The sequence below is a fragment of the Frankliniella occidentalis genome, unplaced genomic scaffold (assembly GCF_000697945.3).
Source record: "Frankliniella occidentalis isolate FOCC.00 unplaced genomic scaffold, Focc_3.1 Scaffold74, whole genome shotgun sequence".
Taxonomy (NCBI): Eukaryota; Metazoa; Arthropoda; class Insecta; order Thysanoptera; family Thripidae; genus Frankliniella; species Frankliniella occidentalis.
Genome location: NW_026267204.1, coordinates 212,951 through 226,972, shown reverse-complemented (window position 1 = coordinate 226,972; position 14,022 = coordinate 212,951). Strand labels below are relative to the sequence as shown.

General features: G+C 50.0%; 2 protein-coding genes and 1 long non-coding RNA gene across 5 annotated transcripts in view; 2 read left to right on the top strand and 1 right to left on the bottom strand.

Moving 5' to 3' along the window:
• The window catches only part of LOC113211773 (Kv channel-interacting protein 4), a 36,301-nt gene extending 30,877 nt beyond the window's left edge, over positions 1-5,424 (top strand). For 2 of the 3 annotated variants that reach the window (XM_026430249.2, XM_052268695.1), the window contains 2 exons: positions 2,396-2,506; positions 3,328-5,424. In XM_026430249.2, coding sequence (XP_026286034.1) covers positions 2,396-2,506; positions 3,328-3,375 — 159 coding nt within the window. In that variant the 3' untranslated portion in view covers positions 3,376-5,424. Of the gene's footprint in view, positions 1-1,369; positions 1,406-2,395; positions 2,507-3,327 lie in introns of all 3 variants that reach the window. The other variant, XM_026430248.2, reaches the window with a different exon arrangement.
• A 1,387-nt stretch (positions 5,425-6,811) lies between these two features.
• The window catches only part of LOC113211760 (reversion-inducing cysteine-rich protein with Kazal motifs), a 10,155-nt gene continuing 2,944 nt past the window's right edge, over positions 6,812-14,022 (top strand). The window contains exons 1-8 of the mRNA XM_026430234.2: positions 6,812-7,258; positions 8,399-8,442; positions 9,512-9,611; positions 9,733-9,881; positions 10,148-10,424; positions 11,689-11,972; positions 12,696-13,107; positions 13,209-13,574. Of these exons, the coding sequence (XP_026286019.1) occupies positions 7,183-7,258; positions 8,399-8,442; positions 9,512-9,611; positions 9,733-9,881; positions 10,148-10,424; positions 11,689-11,972; positions 12,696-13,107; positions 13,209-13,574 (1,708 nt within the window). The 5' untranslated portion in view covers positions 6,812-7,182. The remainder of the gene's footprint in view (positions 7,259-8,398; positions 8,443-9,511; positions 9,612-9,732; positions 9,882-10,147; positions 10,425-11,688; positions 11,973-12,695; positions 13,108-13,208; positions 13,575-14,022) is intronic.
• Positions 7,035-8,027, bottom strand: LOC127749654 (uncharacterized). The gene is made up of 2 exons (XR_008011276.1): positions 7,825-8,027; positions 7,035-7,314 (listed from the first exon to the last, which is right to left on the bottom strand). It is a non-coding gene; the product is annotated as an uncharacterized LOC127749654 (long non-coding RNA).

Below are 14,022 nucleotides of genomic sequence, written 5' to 3'. Positions count from 1 at the left end.
TAGCAATAAGAAAAGCAATAATAATAGCAGGGGCAAACCTGTGGTTGGATGCAGAGCTCGCGAGCGTCATTTTCATCACGCCGCTAGCGTAAAAAAAAAAAATTGTTTCGGTTAGCAGCCCACTTTTTGCAACAGCCAATAGGGTATTTCAATGGAGCCTGAGAAGGAATTAAGAAGAACAAAAACGGATCCAGAGGGCGGTGGTGGGGGATGACGAGGGTAGGATTGGTGCTTGGCTGCTCTACACTCCTCGCACTCCTCCCCGCGTCTACCCCCAACTACCGCTCTCTGAAGCCGGTTTTGTTCTCCTCACTTCTCCCTTTCCGGGTCCCATTGAAATACCCTTTAATTAACAGGTAGACATTGGGCTATTTAGCTAATACTTCTGAACTAAACCAGCTTTTCGAGCTGCCGTGATTTCCATGCCTTTGTTGCAATTTTTGTGCAAGCGTCGGCTAGCGGCTTGATTTTCTCGCAAGATTGAGGTAGCACCGGGGGCAATAACCCTGGAAATCATGTGATCACACCGGCCCGGGAATCAGCGGAAAATAATGAAAATCACGATGGAAATCAACGGGAATCGTGGATACCGGGAATCATGTGTACGCTTGAATTCAGAGTTATTGCCCCCTCGTGCAGCACTTAGGGGATATGTGCACAGCAAACATTCTCCCTCGAAGTTCCCGGTTATTTCCGGAAAACATTCCGCGCTTTCTCTGTCGCATGCGCAGAGCACAAGGATGACGAATTGTCGTGTTTCACTAATTTTGTGTTTTTGATGGTTTGTGAGCCTAACAGGTAGAAATGAAGTTGGGCCGTCCTTAGATTTGTTTTATAACTAGTTTGCCGCCATAATTCCCTCAAATACGCGTTTTTTCATCGAAAACTCCTGCATAATCCTCACATTTGGGGCGGGAAAATCGCACTGGGAATTCCTTTTCCGGATTGGCCGAAGACTTCACGGGAAAATATTTGCTGTACGAGAATATGCTCCGCCAAACTTGCGCGGAAATCACGCTGATTCCGTTCAGAAGTATGACTGGCCGACATAGCCCCACATCGGCACGTCTGCCTATTGGCTATTGCGTGAAGTCAGCTATTAACCAGGGCAACTCTTTTCCACGTTATCTGCGTGAAAACCACGCTCGTGTCTTGTTAACTACCTTTGGTTTTTCGTTAAACGCCTCAATAGACCTTTTTTGCAAAACCATAAAGGGCCCAGCCTGTCTCCCTCTTAACTCCGGTGGTGTCTCCAGTAAGGTTCTATCTCTCTCTCTCTTTTTCTCTAGCACCGGTCAAGCGGAGTGTAGCCACTAGAGTTCCAGTTTGCACTTTCAGCCTAAACTTGTCTGTTGTTCTTGTCTTCCAGCGGGCCCTTCGACGTAGTGGCGCAGATCCTCAGGCTGTAAGTACACTCTCTTCCGAAAGTAACCGCGCGCACTCACTCTTTTTGCTTTCTGGCTAATATCGTAATTAAATTTACTACCTACTGCTGCTCTTCATAAAATCAACATTTCAATACCGTCTTTGGAACAGTTGTGTTTTTTCGCGATGCATGACGTGCTTACAATAATCGGCGTTGTGTCGTTATCGTTTTTATTATTTATTACAAACGTCACCGTATTGCAGTGGAAATTGAAAACGGGATTTATACACTTACAAACAACGTGAATGAGACTGTGGGTTCCAGAACTTTGGAAGTACACTCTTGCCTTGGAAGGCGTATAAGAAAATCAAAATAATAAAAAACAAAAAGAACGAAAGAAAACGAGACCTGATATGAGTATGTTTGAAATAACGTGTTAAATAAACGTAAATTATTTACAGAGTACACACTAAAAGCTTCCATAGCTTACTGAGCATGTACACAGAACTCAGTAAGCTATGAATTAAAAAGTTCATGAGCTTCTAGTGTGTAATGCACATTCCCCGACTTGGTCTTCATCCTTCCGATGTCATACTTTCGATATTGAGGGGAAGCTATTATTTTTTCTACCCTTCTGTCCGCTGCTTTGTCGTTCAAAAAAATAACAATGTTACACTTTTGAGCACTGGTGTTTCCGGTTTTCTATGAAGATGGAGACCAACATGTCTTTGAAATTTTACACAATCTTTTGTCTCAGATGGGATCTTTTATAAATGTAGTTTAACGAGGGGGCCTTCGTCATTTCTGCCCGCACTGGCTCCAGGCTCTAATCCTGACGAGGCCCGCGACTTTAACCCCACCCCCTTTCTTACAGTCCTGCCCGCACTGATCTCGCCGCCCTCCCCTCTATTCCCCTCTCCCCTCCCTGGCTCCTCCTTTCCTAGAAGCCGTGCCCTCCCCTCTCCTCTACTCCCCCTTCTTGGCCTTTGGACGGAAGCTCACCCGGGGTGCGTTCTCTGGTCCTTCCAGGTGGAGGACGACCGGAAGTGCCGGGAGCAAGTCGACCGCGTGTTCCGGAAGCTGGACCTCAACCAGGACGGCGTCATCACGATAGAGGAGTTCATGGAGTCTTGTCTCAAGGTGAGTTGGTGCAGCAGCGTGGTGAGTAGGCAAGCCGGTCGAGGGCCCAACGCGCCCTGGGCCTGTTCGCAGGGACCGGTAACTTACCACTTGGGTGTTACAGTTACAGTTCCAATATCAAACTTATCCTGCATGACCTAAAGTTGCACTGTTGACACAATTGTCACTTATTACCATGCTCTATCTAATGTAGGGCACCCAGTGCCTCACATTAGCTAATGTGTGTGTTCTGTTATAATTGACATACTAGCGTTCCAGTCGTTCAGAAACATGACTATATCTCTATGTGATGCGGATTCCGAGATTAAAAAAGGGCCCTCCGAGAACAATAATGCTCGTTCTCCCAACTACACCGAAAACGCAAGTGTGTGAATGTCGCTAACTTGTAAGTGCGACATTCGTACACATGTGTGAATTTCATGCAAAGAGAAAGATAAGCGGTAGAAAGGAAATCATGAAGAGCAAGTTACTAGAAGCCAATGAAAGGACGAAAAATGGAAATATTTTAACGTTAAGAAAATTGACACCTACACATCTATTTATGATAGACGTCTGAATCTAGGACGAAATTGTGCACTTAGATCATCCAGTAGATGTCTTTGATAGACATCTAGTAGCTGATCTGTCATCTATACATAGACATCTAAAAGATGTCTTTAAGTCGTTTATTTTCCCTGTGGGAGTTACACCTTCATACCCCTTTTATGTGTACGAACGGGCGTACACACACTTACTTGCGTTTCCAGTGCACGAAGTCTGTGGTGGGAACAGTAAAGAACGAGTATATTTTCTCTCGTCAACACCTCGATACGTTGTTCCAGGACGAGATTATCACCCGCTCAATGGCCATGTTCGACACGTCACTGTGATCCGAAGAGACGTCGCCCTTGGGCGTGCCTGCCAGCCTCGTGGCATGCCTGGGCGACCTGGCCATCTCCGACACGACCACGCCCTCGCCGCTGTGCTCGCTGCACGCGGGCCACGCGGCGCCGGGACCCTCCTCGGCGGGCGCCTCTGCTGCGGGCGGGCCGCCGTCCTGCTCGGCGGGGCCGTCGCGCAGCCCGTCGCGCGGGTCGGTGCGCTCGGGGCGGGTGCGCTTCAGCGTGGAGGCCCAGGTGCTGCGGGACGAGGCGTGCGCGCTGGACTCGCTCGAGTTGGCGTCCCGCGGCGGCGGCCTCCCCGGCGGCGTCCTGGACGTCTGGGCGCCCGTGGCCGCCCCCATGGCCGTCGTGGAGGCCTCCGGGAGCGGGTGGCCGCCGTCGCCCCGACCGCCGGCCGCCGCCGGCTGGCCGGACGAGGGCGAGTTCGGAGGGGACAGAGTGACGCTCCGGAAGAAGCCGGCCGCGGCCGCGGAGGGTGGCGGCAAGCCACCGCGGCCCCGCAGCAAGGAGACGGACGTGTGACCAAAGCAAGCAGCTGGCGTCAGCAGACTTCTCTTTTTTTTCGTGATTCCTATTGTACAAGTTATTGGCAGTTGTGAGGCTACTCCCGTCGGCTCTACTCCGCGGCCCATAACGACGCGCGCGCCGCCACAGCGGCAGGCAGGCGCTCGAGCGCTGGGTATCGCTGCACTTTGGTGACGGGGGACTCGCGGCTCGGGACTTCCCTGAAACTGTCATTGTTAGGTTTTGAAAAAAATAAAAATAAGCAAGTTTCCGGTAATGATGTGCGCATGTGATCCGCGAGGAATCGCCGTAGCTATTTGATCTGATATGCTACACGATTTGCGAGACGTGGCTCCTTTAGACTCTCCCGGTGGCACCACCAACCTTACCCAGTGAAAAGCAAAACGTCGAGACGATATTGAAAAAACGTCGGGGCGAGTTTGTTCTGGGTTTCGGTTTAGATCTCACGACTCATAGGGCCAGACGCTCCGACGATATCTAGATTTGATACAATCATGATGATAAAATTTTGACAGTTTTGCACTGCCACTTAAGTCACGTTGACGCCAATGGTCGAAAACTTGTGCAGACTTTTGATTCACAAGTTAGCTGGGCACAATTTGGGGGGATATTCATTCGCAGTGCATCATGGGAGCAACGTCGACTTTCATCAGTAAAAAAGAAAACTTACATCGCACTGCCACAATCTGTGTCTCTCATTGTCTCTTCATTGTACTTTTTTTACTTCGAGACTGAAAACAAATCCTTGTTTTACACACTATAGCATGTGTGTTAGCTCACATATTCAGTTTAATTTTTTTAACAAATTAAATAAAAAATGAAAACAAATATTCTTAACAAACCACATTGCAAATTGATTGGTGCGAAAGAGGCATTTGATGTTAAATAATTTTCACTTGTAGAGTAATAAAATTCCTCAATTTCTAGATTCTACTTGTGGAGGTTTGCACTCGCAAAAAATGTGTTCTGATCTTGATAAAATTGATGTGCCATAACACATCCATCCTGTTACTATACAGTTATTTTGCGAGTGTTGTCCTCTGTGGGAGTCCTGCTCATACTAGTTCGTTTTGCTATGGATCATTTATGTGACTAGCAACCATAGTTAAGGCATTACTTCTAGCGTAGATGAAAGATGGGTCAAATATTGTAAAATTTTTGGTTTAGCTAGGACAGTCTTAGACCTTAATCAAATGCCATCTACATTTTAAACATTCTAAAATAGCAACAATGCTCGTCTTGTTTCGTCAAACTTCCAATGTCTATAAATTTGTCCATAAAAGATCAGTATTTTTCAATTCTGGGACTTAAATGTAGGCGTAGTGTCAAGAACATCATGCATCATCTTTGTCTTCTGTGACAAAAATGATCAATAAATCATTCCCACACCATCACGAGAGAAAGGCGCCCTTTCGCTCGTGCCGACATAAAATCTATAGTTTAATAGTTTACCATGAATGAAGTATTTGCTGTAGACTAACAAATGAAATAAAATTTTACTGTTTCAAATGACAGAGTTTATGTTCATTTCTAGTCTACCCAATTCATACCGTGTGTTTTTGTTTGACCCAAGAGGCAAGGTCCCAAGGGGCACACCTAAATTTGTCAAGATGATAGAATGTGCCAAATTTTGAAAATCTTGAATGACATAAATTACAAGGAATCGAGAACGTCACGTGGCCTTATGACGCTATTTTAGTCTGTCAAAATGAACTTGATTCCATTTTAGCCAGCACCTAGGAAAGCGAGTTCTTGACCAATGATTTCGTTAGAACGTTTGTATCGGCTATGCAAGTCAATGTTCTCGGTATAGCCGTCCGAACACATATGGGCGTGAGTGACATCACCTTAGTCATCTCGACCGTAAGCTGCAGTAAAGCCTGCTGCCGTGTCTGTAGCTTACGGCCAGTTTTCGGCGTAACTTAGCTACGATAAATATGGCTGTAAAGATATTGTGGTACAGGGTTCTATATAGCTTACGGTGAAATTCACCGATGCTGAGAGTATTGTTAAATTAACGGTAAAGTTTTAACAGTGCATTATCACAATATCTGTTTATCAAAGAAAAGTTCATTCTAACAGCTATCTGGAAATTTTAAGCGAGTAGTTTCTTCGTTGTTTATGTTGATGGCAGATTAATAGCCATTGATTTTAGGTTACATTCTTGATTGACAGTAAGATTAACATTTGGATGTATGGCATCGACTTTATTGCCATGCATTGTAACAGAAACATCGGATTCTTCTTGGCTAAAAGCAATCTTTACAGATACTTCCAGAAATGCGCTATTATATTTTCGAGCCAAAGCTTTTCCTTCCGCCGAGGCAACCTGCAAAGCAAGTTTGCATGTAGCAACAACAAACTATAGGCAAAACTGGAAAACAAAGGTGCTAAGGGCTGCCTTCAAAATGCACTAATTTTAAGCACCATTGCTGCTAGGTGTCCCAGTCCCATATCTGTTTGTTTTATTTTTGTTTAGTGTACCACCTGAAAACGTTCCCTTGTTAGCAACATTTTTTTTCAGTGTGTACTCTGTACGATTTAAATAACTCGTGACAAGCATATGCACCGGACATATAAAGAGGTGGGGAGAGAGAGAGAGAGGAGGGAAATGAGTTCATGACACTCTGACGCGCTGACGCGTCGCCGAGAGGAACACAAGACGGAAACGAAGCCCCACACGCCACCATGCCACGGCGGCCGCGGGCGTCAGAGTTGTTTCCAAACTCGGTGGAGAGGGGGGGGGGGGTCAGGAACACCACACACAGACTGAAGACGAGCCAAAAGTAACCCCGTCCCTCCCCGCGGGCCGCCAGGACGCGCGGTGCGTACGCCGGCGTTGCGCCCGCTATATCGGGAACCGCTTATGATGCCCCTGCGCGTAGCGCTGCGGGGCGGGGCGGGGCGGGGCGGGAGAGTCGGGCCTCGGGCGACGGCGGGTGCAGTCGTCTCCGACCATCTCTCCGCCCCGGTCGCGAGCGAGCGCGTCATGTCGAGCGTGCCATCGAACGAGAGACAACTTCTGTGACAGTCACAGTTTCGAGTGGACTCGATAGGTGCAGCGCGCGATCGTGCCAGCGGACGATCAAGCGAACCTCGTCAATAGCGAGCGCTGTTTTGGGACCTTGGGACCTTTTCGCCCGACGGTGTTTCTACACCGTCCCGCACTAGTCGAGTCCAAGTGCGTGCTCCTGATCCTGATGAACATGTCGTGGTCGGCGAGGTGCATCCTCGTGGTGGAGGCCGTCCCCCCGGAGTGAGGCCCGCGCCATGCCGCTGCCGGCCGGCGCGCCGCTGCTGCTGACGCTGCTGCTGCTGGCCCTCGCGGCCCAGTCCGATCAGGCAGGTCAGCTCGAGGGTCAGCCAAGATAACGAAGCTAATGACTAGCCGACGACGTGAGGCTGTGGACATGATCGCCGACGAAATAATAACTCACTTCTAAATGTAAAGGAACCATGTTGTTGGGATTTGAACCCTATCCCATGTAGGGGCTTGATCAAAGCGGAATTTTGAGCTGAATGCGGAAATATAAGTTCTACAAACCTTTGGTTTGCTTCATCAGAAAATATTTGGGAAAAACTAAAACGTTAACGCCTTTTGACTTTAACGCCCCTTCAAAGGTGTTAATTCACACCTTTGTTTTACCAGTGTAGATATCGGGACAAGTTGTGACAAGAAAGTGGTCGCACATTTCTGCACTATCTGTTTACATGATCCGTTCCTTGATCAATTTTTTTTCGAGATAACTTGAATGTCAACGTAAGTGGGATATATGACTAACCCTCACTATCAGCCTGTTACTGACAAATTTGTCAGTATCCCTGCTGTACAAAGCCCGTTACGAACTTGTACAGCAGTAATACTCACAAGCTTTGTGAGTAATATGAAATATTTTGAAATTTGATACTCACATAGTCATTAAGTCCACTAAGAAAAACATTGTTCATAATTACTAACAAAATTATCAATATTATCTCACAAAATTTGTGAGTAATTAACTACTGCTGCTCACAAAGAAGTTCGTCGTCCACTCAGAATAAAGTATGTAACGGCCTGAGAGTGCTCGTTCGAAAATCATTGCGCCTTTTGTTTTTGACAGAGGTAATAGACATATCGGGCTTCTCAGAAAGGGGGGGGGGGGGTATCTTCGACTCCTCGATGCGGGCGACTGCTGGGAGCTGCAGTGCAGTCAGTAGTGCAAAGGTCGCAGAGGGAGCGGCGAGCACAATGCTGGGATTGGAGTTCGACGGCAATGAATCAGAATTGAGTCGAGTACTTGAACAACTTGACACGGAATTACTCCCCAAGCCATTTCTTCAATTTCTGCTACATGCATAACCCCATTCAGAGAGCTAGCTTGGCATGGAAGCCAATGATAAACAGTTTGGGGATTTTACGTGTGGCTTCGTGGAAACATCCTAGCCCCCCCCCCTCCTTTTTTATCCTTTTCCACGGCCTTACCGGTAGAGCTGTCCCTGTTCACAGATCCACCGCCGGTGATCCTGTTCCCAGAATCTGACGTGTACACGGTAAGCAAATCAATGTGAGTGTTTGTGTGTGTTTGTGTCAGTGCGTGCGCGCGCGCGCACGTGTGCGAGACAGATTTCTCTCTAGACTACTAGTAGAGCTGCTCCAGTTGCCTCCGGTAAACGAAGCTCTCCGATCACCATCTAAAAATACACACAGAAACGTACTTTTGTTCTAAATCAACTGAAACAGCACTGGAAAAACAAAGCCAGCACACCTTCGAGCAATGTTTATCGAATCGCCACTCTGATAAACAATTCTTCCCTTCACACCGTCGTACCACATACACGAATTCGTTTAGTGTTACTAAATGTAGATCATTTAAAGGCCCATTTACAAAGGAGGTTTTTAGGAGTAGGCGTAAGGTGCGGAGTAGGAGAGGGAGATTGGCCATCTCTTACGCCTACGACCTACCGGACCTACAACCTCCATTGCAGATGGGCCTTAATAATTAATGTGTCTATAACTATCTAAAAAATGAAAGTAACTGTATTCTTAAACATTATGAAAAGAAACTATTGCTTGATGCATATGAGTGAAGCATGTTACTTTGTTTAGCAGCTACAGATATTTTATTAATTTATTATCATTTTAATATTATTCATGCTGAGCCGAGAGCGGTGGACCTGGGTGCGACCTGGGCGCGAGTGTTGGACACGAGTTCGCTGCGAGTTTTAGCAATCTGAACGCTATTTTTCGCGATTTGGGTGCGACCGAAAATGTCCAACGAGTTGGCGACTAAGTGACTAAGGGGACCATCGGGCAATTTGCACGGTCGCGCGCCTGGCGAGGGTGGGTTGGGTATGGGATCGTCCAGAAGGTACGTCCATTTTCCTCAGATGCATTTGCCTCATTACGGGAGCTGGGCGCCTGCAAGACTCGGGGTAGGCCACCCCGCAGCACACGCATGCACTGCAGACAAGAAGTTGCCTACCTAACAGGCGCTATGAGTTCTCGTAGAGACTAGACTTGGCAGGTCCGGGACGGCGAATGGCGGACGTACTTTCTGGATGGTCCCTATGGCTTCGGCCGCGCGAGTCACACAATGCAACAGCTGCTTTGCGTTTCCAGGACCTGGTGGCGCCGCCGCTTGCCTCCGACAACGCCGGCCGCCGAAGAGAGGACACCCCGCCACTTGGAGATGGGGAGGAGACCGTCGCCGCCCACGTGTGTGAGTGAGAAAAGGGTTTTATACCACGCAGATATGTTGGTACTGAAAAGCCACTCAGCCATTTTCGCCCTTTAATTTTTTCCTAAATCCTCGAGCCAACAAACTGTTTGATGCTTTGCAGACGCGCCGTGCTGCGCGCAGGCCGCCGACGCCGACCCCGCATGCCTCCGGGCGTGCCTGGCCGCCTTGGACCCCCAGGACGGCGGCGGCGTCACCCTCGGCCGGCTGCTGGACGGGCTGCAGGCCGGAGGCTGCCCCCTCGTGCCACACGTACGTACATCGTGATGTGAAAATCGCACTCAGGTGTTTGAGTGCCAATACGCACACTTGTGGGTGTGTCAACGCTATTCATACATATGGAGCCACAAGTGGTGCATTTTCAAAGGAAAGTTAACACCCTTACGCCCTTGTGTGTTCGGAAGGGCTTTCACATGCCAACAATAAGTGTACGAATAGGCATTCCATGCACACGCCTACAAGTGTACGAATGGGCCATTCACACTCTCACAACTGAACGGATATCTGCTTGCTTGCAGGGGCCGCTGTTCCTGTGCCTGGTGTCGCGCTCGTCCGGCGCGGTGCCGACTGCCAGCAGCGACGCTGCGGTGAGGATGAGCGCGGGTGGGGCGGGGGCGGCCACAGTGCTGGATGCGGCGCGCCTGCACTGCTGCGCCCTGGCCCGCGCCCCCGCCTGCCGCCGCGCCTGCGACACTGCCTATCGCGAGGACTGGAGCGCGGCCGGCAGCGGCGGCGCGCTGCAGCAGTGCCTTGCCAGGGCCAACGAGACCGCGCTAGCCTCTTGCCTGGCGGAAGGTGAGGGGGGCCCAAGCTCACGGGGCAGCTCCACAGTTGTTGTAAACTCCAGGGCTCCGTAACTTGTCATAACACGAGCGAATTCGCTCAACATTAATGTTGGTCATTTAACGTAACAAAACACATGTTTAAGTAAAATTTAAAGTAATGGATTTTTCAAATATCACCGATATTAACAGTAGATACTGTGGGGAAAAGTTGGAAAAGTCGAATAACTAACTTATTTTAAAATGGCTACATAAAAAGGTTTAAGTTATAATTAACTTTATATCTTAAAATAACGTTAATTCCTGTTAAGTAATACGTTACGGAGCCCTGTGTAATTCTCGTTGTAATTTTTATTTACAAAACATTCCCAGAAAATGGTATACTTCAACCAAGGATAATTCTGTTAAAGAAATACAAGGAAATTTTTGACCTTGGTTCCAGGTTTTTCCGTTGTTTTCAAGGAAATTAAGTCAATCTAAGAAAATTTTTCCTATATTTTGCAAATATATGCCATCATGATGGCATTTGCCTTAAGTTAAAGACAATTTTCCTTTTATTTTTTGGGTGTAAAAGTGGTGTTGAATCTCGCATTCCGCAAGGTACCACTTTCTGTGAGTATGCTGTAAATTTGTGACAGGCCATAGTTTTGTTTGTCGATCAATTCCAAGTCAATACAAAGCGCTTGTAAATTTACAATTTTCGAGGAGAAATTTTACGACACGCTGAAAATTTACGCGTAAACCCGCGACTAATTTTCACAGTGGTACCGCGATAATTGCTGAGCTTAACTTGAACTTGAAATTAAACTTTAACTTTAAATGTTTAGCTCTGTCAGGAAGCGCAAGGGGAGACCGCCCGGAAGACGGCGTGAAGTGAGGCGCCTGGCGTGAGACGTGGGATGTGAGGTGGTCTATACGGACATGAGCCCGCCTGGAGTTGAGCCCGAACCCCTGTAGGCCGAAGCAGTGTCCGATATGAGACTAGCTGGACGTAGCCAAGACCAGAGCTGAAGAGTCAGGACTCGGAACTGGGCTTATATCGGGCATTGGTCGGGCCTACAGTGGTTCGGGCTCAACTCCGGGCGGGCTCATGTCCGTATAGCCGTGAGGTGGACAGGCATGCCAACCAAAATCGCGAAAAAAATTTAATTTTAGCGCGCCGCAGGCCAAGGTAGACGCACATTTAGCTCAGCTTCAGACGGTTTTAATGTGCGTCTACCTTGCATTTATCACTCCTGACTGAACATTCACTTCCTCCCTCTTTCTCTCTCTGGCAGTGGACGCGGAGTGCCGGCCCGGCTCGCACTGCTCCGGACTTGACTTCTGCGCCGGTCTGCTGGGGCCGCCCTCCTGGTTCCGCTCCTGCTCGGGCCAGGCCGACGCCGCGGCCCGCGCCACGGCGGCGCGCTGGGCGCGCACGGGCCGGCTGGACGCGCTGCAGGAGGTGCCGCTGCTGACGGGCACGGCTGCCTGCGGCGCACGCCTCTGGCGCGCCCTGTCCTGCGTGCTGCACGCCCAGCCCTGCTCGCCGCGCAGGGGGACGCTGCCCCTGTGCCTGCAGGTCGGTGCCACACCCTGACTTTGACACAGCGATATTAGCCATTATTGACACATGCACTGCACACTCGAAGCATCAAGAAAAAGAAAAATATACCGAAATGCGTTACGTCACAAAATGGGCGATATTAGATCGCAAAATGTTGAGGAGGTATGGGATATGGTACCGAGGCCTGCCCATGATATTTGTGGAAGGTCGACGCGGGGTGGGGCGGTGGGGCGGTAACGCGGTCAAGGGTGGAGGCTGGAGTGCGAAGGGCGTCAGGCCGTCAGGCGTCAGGGCCAGACCTGTTTACTGCTGGCGATGGGATTATGCAAGGGGCTGGGGTAGAAGTCGGGGGAGGGAGAGACCACAACAGCGCCCCCTCCCCCTCCTCCCTCCCTCGAGTTGGGACTCTGCTGCAAGGGCCCTGATAACGCCAGGTGCGGTTGCTGCAACCCTTCAAGGTTAACACTAATAGCTCTCTGGTCAACACAAGTTACGCAATCGGAGTGGTCGGAATCAAACTTATTCTGCGCGCCCGATTCTCTGCGCGGGGCGGGAACAAGCTACATTAATCAAGAATACTCTCAGCGTTTAACAGTATTTAACCGAAAGTTTGCAGCTGCGTAGTGGTTCTTCCGTCGTCTTCACTTTTCGGCTATGACTCCAACAATTGGCTGCGAATAGTTATAGAATAATCCATCACCCCGATCACGACGATTGTGCTCTTGTCTCTGTGGCCAGGACTGCCTTCGCCTGCTTCCCGCCTGCATCCACTGGTCCGCCGTGCCGGCCGGGTTCTCCGCCGAGCAGCTGTGCCTCACGATGTCGGCCCCGCCACCCTGCGTCCGGATCCCCGAGGACGGCGACGTGGCCGGGGCCGATGGCCACTCCGCAGAGAAACAGCCCGCCCCCGCCGTCGACAGGGCCGGGCCGGGCCACGCCGACCTGCAAGGGTCGCCGTCGGCGGCCTCGTGCCGCTTGGGGGCTGCCTCCGACGTGGAGGTCCCTGCTGGCACGGCCGTCCGCGTGCCCGCCCGGAGCTCGCCGGCCTGCTACGACGCCTGCCTGTGCCAGGACGGCGTCCTGGGGAACTGCGCCCCCCTGCCGTGCGCGCCGCACGCCTCGCGCTGCAGCCTCGGCGCCGGCACCATAGGTACGGCACGCTCGGGCCAACCTAGCACTACTTTGTTTTCTTTTAGTTGCATCTTGTTTCGTTTGTTTTTTTTACTCGGATATATTTTGCTTGTTCTTCAGAGCACCGGCGTACCGTGGTCATGGACTGTTTGGTGTGCACCTGCTCGTCGGGGGACACCCTCTGCACGCAGAGGCAGTGCGCCGCCCCCGCCGCCCCCGCCGCCCCCGCGTGGCCGTGCCGCTGCCCCCGGCACCACGTGCCCGTCTGCGGCGACAACGGCCGGACGTACGACAACGCGTGCCTGGCGCGGTGCGCAGGGCTGGTCGACGCGCAGGTGCAGCCGGGGCCGTGCCCGCTCCGCGACCCCTGCGCCAGCGGCAGCCTCGGCAACGCGTCCTCGCCGTGCCCGCGCGGGCAGCTCTGCCTGCCGGACCGCACCGAGTGCCTGTCCACGCTGGTCCAGCCCTGCCCTCAGTTCCAGTGTGGTGAGGACACAGAACGGAACGTGTATCCAAGGGTTACTCATATGTTCAAGAAAGTACAACCCTACAAAGAAAAGTCAGAACAAAAGCTCACAAAAAATATTTCAATAATGGAAAAAAAATCGCAAAAAAAAAGAAAGGAAAACAGAGAAATGTGTGTACGCTTGAATTAATAGTGAGGAACTCCTCGGATGGATCACATTCCACATTACAAGCTTGAAGTGTGACATCCTTCGTATGTCGCATGTGTGGTGGTGTGTGACCAAATTTTTGGTCAGGTTTCGGTGTGACCACCTGTGTGTTGTTTTAACGCTATTTTTACCTCAAAAAATACAAGGAAAATTGTCTTTAGCTTAAGGCAAATGACGTTAAAATAAATTGCAAATTTCCTTCAACTTAATTTCCTTGAAGTTAATGGAAAAACCTTAAACCAAAGTCAAAAATTACCTTG